The following is a 3,124-nucleotide window of genomic DNA, read 5'->3' as shown; positions in this document are numbered from 1 at the left end:
AAAGGCTGAGGGGTGTGCTCATCATAGTCTACAACTTCCTCAAGGGGGGGCAGTGGAGAGGGAGATGTTGATCTCTTCTCTCTGGTGACTAGCAATAGGACATGAGAAAATGGAATGAAGCTGCATCACAGGTAGTTCAGACTGGACATTAGGAAAAGATTCTTAACTGAGAGGGTGGTCAGTCACTGGAACAGCCTCCCCAAGGAAGCAGTCATGGCACCAAGCCTATCAGTTCAAGGACAATATAGGTGATACTTTTAGTCATATGATTTACTTTTAGGTAGTCCTGCGAGGAGAATGGAGTTGGACTTGACGATCATTATGGATCCCTTCCAACTTGTGATATTCTATGATTCTATGAATACTAGAGTATGACTATTATGCTTTTTGTCATTGACAGACAGAAAAAAAGAGTCCACATACTTCCACTGTTGTCTTTGAAATGAATGTCTGAGTTTATCTGCTCTCATAGCATAAAAATATGGTTACATCACTCTATAATGCCTACTAGCATGGCCATTATTTTATCAGTTATTTTAACATGTCACTGCTGTTGTTCATACTACCAGATTGAAAATCTTTATGGCAAGTACCAAATAATTCACATAAGTTTCTAGATGACCCATTCTGAAATTATTGACTCCTCTTTCCAAATCAGCCATACTTTTTGATACTGCTCTAGGTTAAATCAGTACCCTGTTGAGCACCAACTAAAGAGGATAGAAAAAATTGCAGGAATAAAGCCTCCTTGCTGATAAGACACTGAGGTCAAAAATCAGGATTTGCATAAGAATAATACAGATAAAATCTGTTTCTGTTAACAGGAACACTGAAGTGTTCTAGACTGTTCTGTGTAAAATTATACTCACCTTAGCTCCAAATTCAACCAGATTTGCTAAATTCTGCACGGACTTGGCAACCAGCGTCAGCGTTCTTGCAGCAGTAGGGGAAGGAGAATCTGATAGGAATAGAAAGTTACCGACCATTTAATTTAAAACCTCCAGTAGTCACAAGAAAATTCTCTTCCACAATTTGTTATTTATCATGGAATTGAATACTTTAAATGCTGTAAGAGAACTGCATGTGAAAAATTTCTCATGATCAAGGAAACTTTTGGTGTTTTAGTAATTATGTCCACAATAAACATCAATATGCATATCCGACTGTTTTAGTTTAGGACAATTTACAGGGCGGAGACTCCAAAGTGAGTCACCTCCCCTTAGTTTTAACCACTCCCCTTTCATCAATAAGGAGCGACGAATGCGAGAAGATATAAGTGAAAAAATAACAGTTTACTAAAAATAAAACAGCAACAACCAAGGTAACAGTGATAACCACTAGATACAAAGGTGCTGAGTCACGTGCTCCCCCAGGGAACAGAGAAAACAAAGTAGTGGAGAAGTGCCCTCCTCCTAAGATGGCGACCACTGTGGCAGCCCATGTGGCCCAGGGAACAAAGAAAAGATTGCAGAGAAACTCCCCTTCTCCTAAGATGGTGGCCGCTGTAGCAGTCCACGTGGCCCAAAGGACAAAGACAAGATGGCGCAGAAGCCCCCTACTGTGGACCACACAGCCGAGAGAGAGATAAAAGGAAAACAACATAGCAACCGAGCCTCCGTGGTTCCAGAACACTCCGTCCCCCCAAAACAACAACCAACAGGGAACAGGGACAAAACAAAACCTGGAAAAAACTATTTTTGTCCAAAAGGCTCTGATGCTGCCAAAATACTGAAAGAAAATTCCCAGCATCTGCAGGTCCGACCCCTCCTCAGCATGGCGCAGCTGGAACCATTGATAAGGCCGATCAATACTTAACTCATGTAAGCACAGTTAACTATTAAGAAACAGCAAATGTTGATCACAAAATCTAAGAAGCAGGATTCACCTTAATCTTGTCAAGATAAGAGGAACAAGAATTTACTTGAAACCAACACAGAAACCACTGAATCATTCTACAAAGGACTGCGCATGCTCCAGAAAGAAAGGTGAAAAGTTCATTGTGATGAAGATACTGATCTTCATCAGAAAGACCCCCGAGGAAAAAGAGGAGCCTTCCTCAGTGCGACCACCAGCGTACACAGCGCATGCTAGCATGTATGCTAATGATATTAATGACTTCCAAAAAGTAATTTGTATAACCACTCCTATCCCAAGAAATGTGATGAATATTCATTAATTTTACCCATAATACTGAACTGTATAGAGTGCTGTGTGTGTGTGTTCGGAGGAACTATCCCCCACACCCGGCACACTGAATAAAGCAAATACCCACTTTTTGGACTCTGTCGTTGAAGTGTCTCTTGCCCCGGTTTGGGGAGATTCACAGTATATGAAGGACTTTCTCCTATCAGGAGAACGGGAGGAGGTGGGAGGGGAAACCACTGAGAAATTACTTAATTTTCTGGCTGGAGGAGGGGATCTTGAAGTGCCTGAAGGGAAGGCACAGGTGATGGAGAGAAAGATTGAATGTTTGGGGCCTATTTTGACTGAAGGCTTGCGGTGTGTTGGCCCAGAGGGGGTCCAGGGAATCTTGGAGATGCCGGTACCCAGGACTGAAGGAGAGCTGTGACAATTTTTAGGATTAATAGGGTATTGCAGGGCCTGGATTAAGGACTTTTTTTCTGTGACTTTTTAAACCCAGATAGCCCCAGTGTTGTGGTATGGACACCAGAAAGACAGCAAAATTTTAGCCAGACTCAGAAAAGGAATTTGAATTGTATGTGGATGTTAAACAGAGCTGTGCCAAAGGAATTCTAGTGCTAAAATGTTTGACCCATTAGCGAGGGGGTGGCCCCATTGTTTGTTCTAAGGGTAACTGTGGCTCTGTTGTCTGAAGAATTGTGCAGCCACAGCTTTGATGGTAACTGATGAGGAAAGGGCAGTCAATAACTAACTCATGTAAGTACAAGTTAACTATTGGGAGACAGCAAATGTTAGTTCAGACAGATAATTACAAAACCTAAGGAGCCAAATTCACCCTAATCTTGTCAAGATAGAGGGGACAAGGATTATCTCAGAGACTGCTGAATCATTCCTCAAAGGACTACGAATGCCCAGGGAGAAAGGTGAAAAGTGCACTGTGAGGAAGACTACTGGTCTTCATCAGAAAGACCCCCGAGGAAGA

At 42.2% G+C, this 3,124-nt stretch overlaps 1 protein-coding gene across 1 annotated transcript in view; it reads right to left on the bottom strand.

Moving 5' to 3' along the window:
- Window positions 1–211: 211 nt before the first annotated feature.
- LOC103621501 (ras GTPase-activating protein 1) overlaps window positions 212–3,124 on the bottom strand; it is a gene marked incomplete at its 5' end in the record, with an annotated part of 42,571 nt that continues 39,658 nt past the window's right edge. The window contains 2 exons of the mRNA XM_008640323.2: window positions 212–286; window positions 870–958. Of these exons, the coding sequence (XP_008638545.2) occupies window positions 212–286; window positions 870–958 (164 nt within the window). The remainder of the gene's footprint in view (window positions 287–869; window positions 959–3,124) is intronic.

The sequence above is a fragment of the Corvus brachyrhynchos genome, unplaced genomic scaffold (genome assembly GCF_000691975.1).
Source record: "Corvus brachyrhynchos isolate BGI_N302 unplaced genomic scaffold, ASM69197v1 scaffold529, whole genome shotgun sequence".
Classification (NCBI taxonomy): Eukaryota; Metazoa; Chordata; class Aves; order Passeriformes; family Corvidae; genus Corvus; species Corvus brachyrhynchos.
This window is presented reverse-complemented; position numbering and strand designations above follow the sequence as displayed.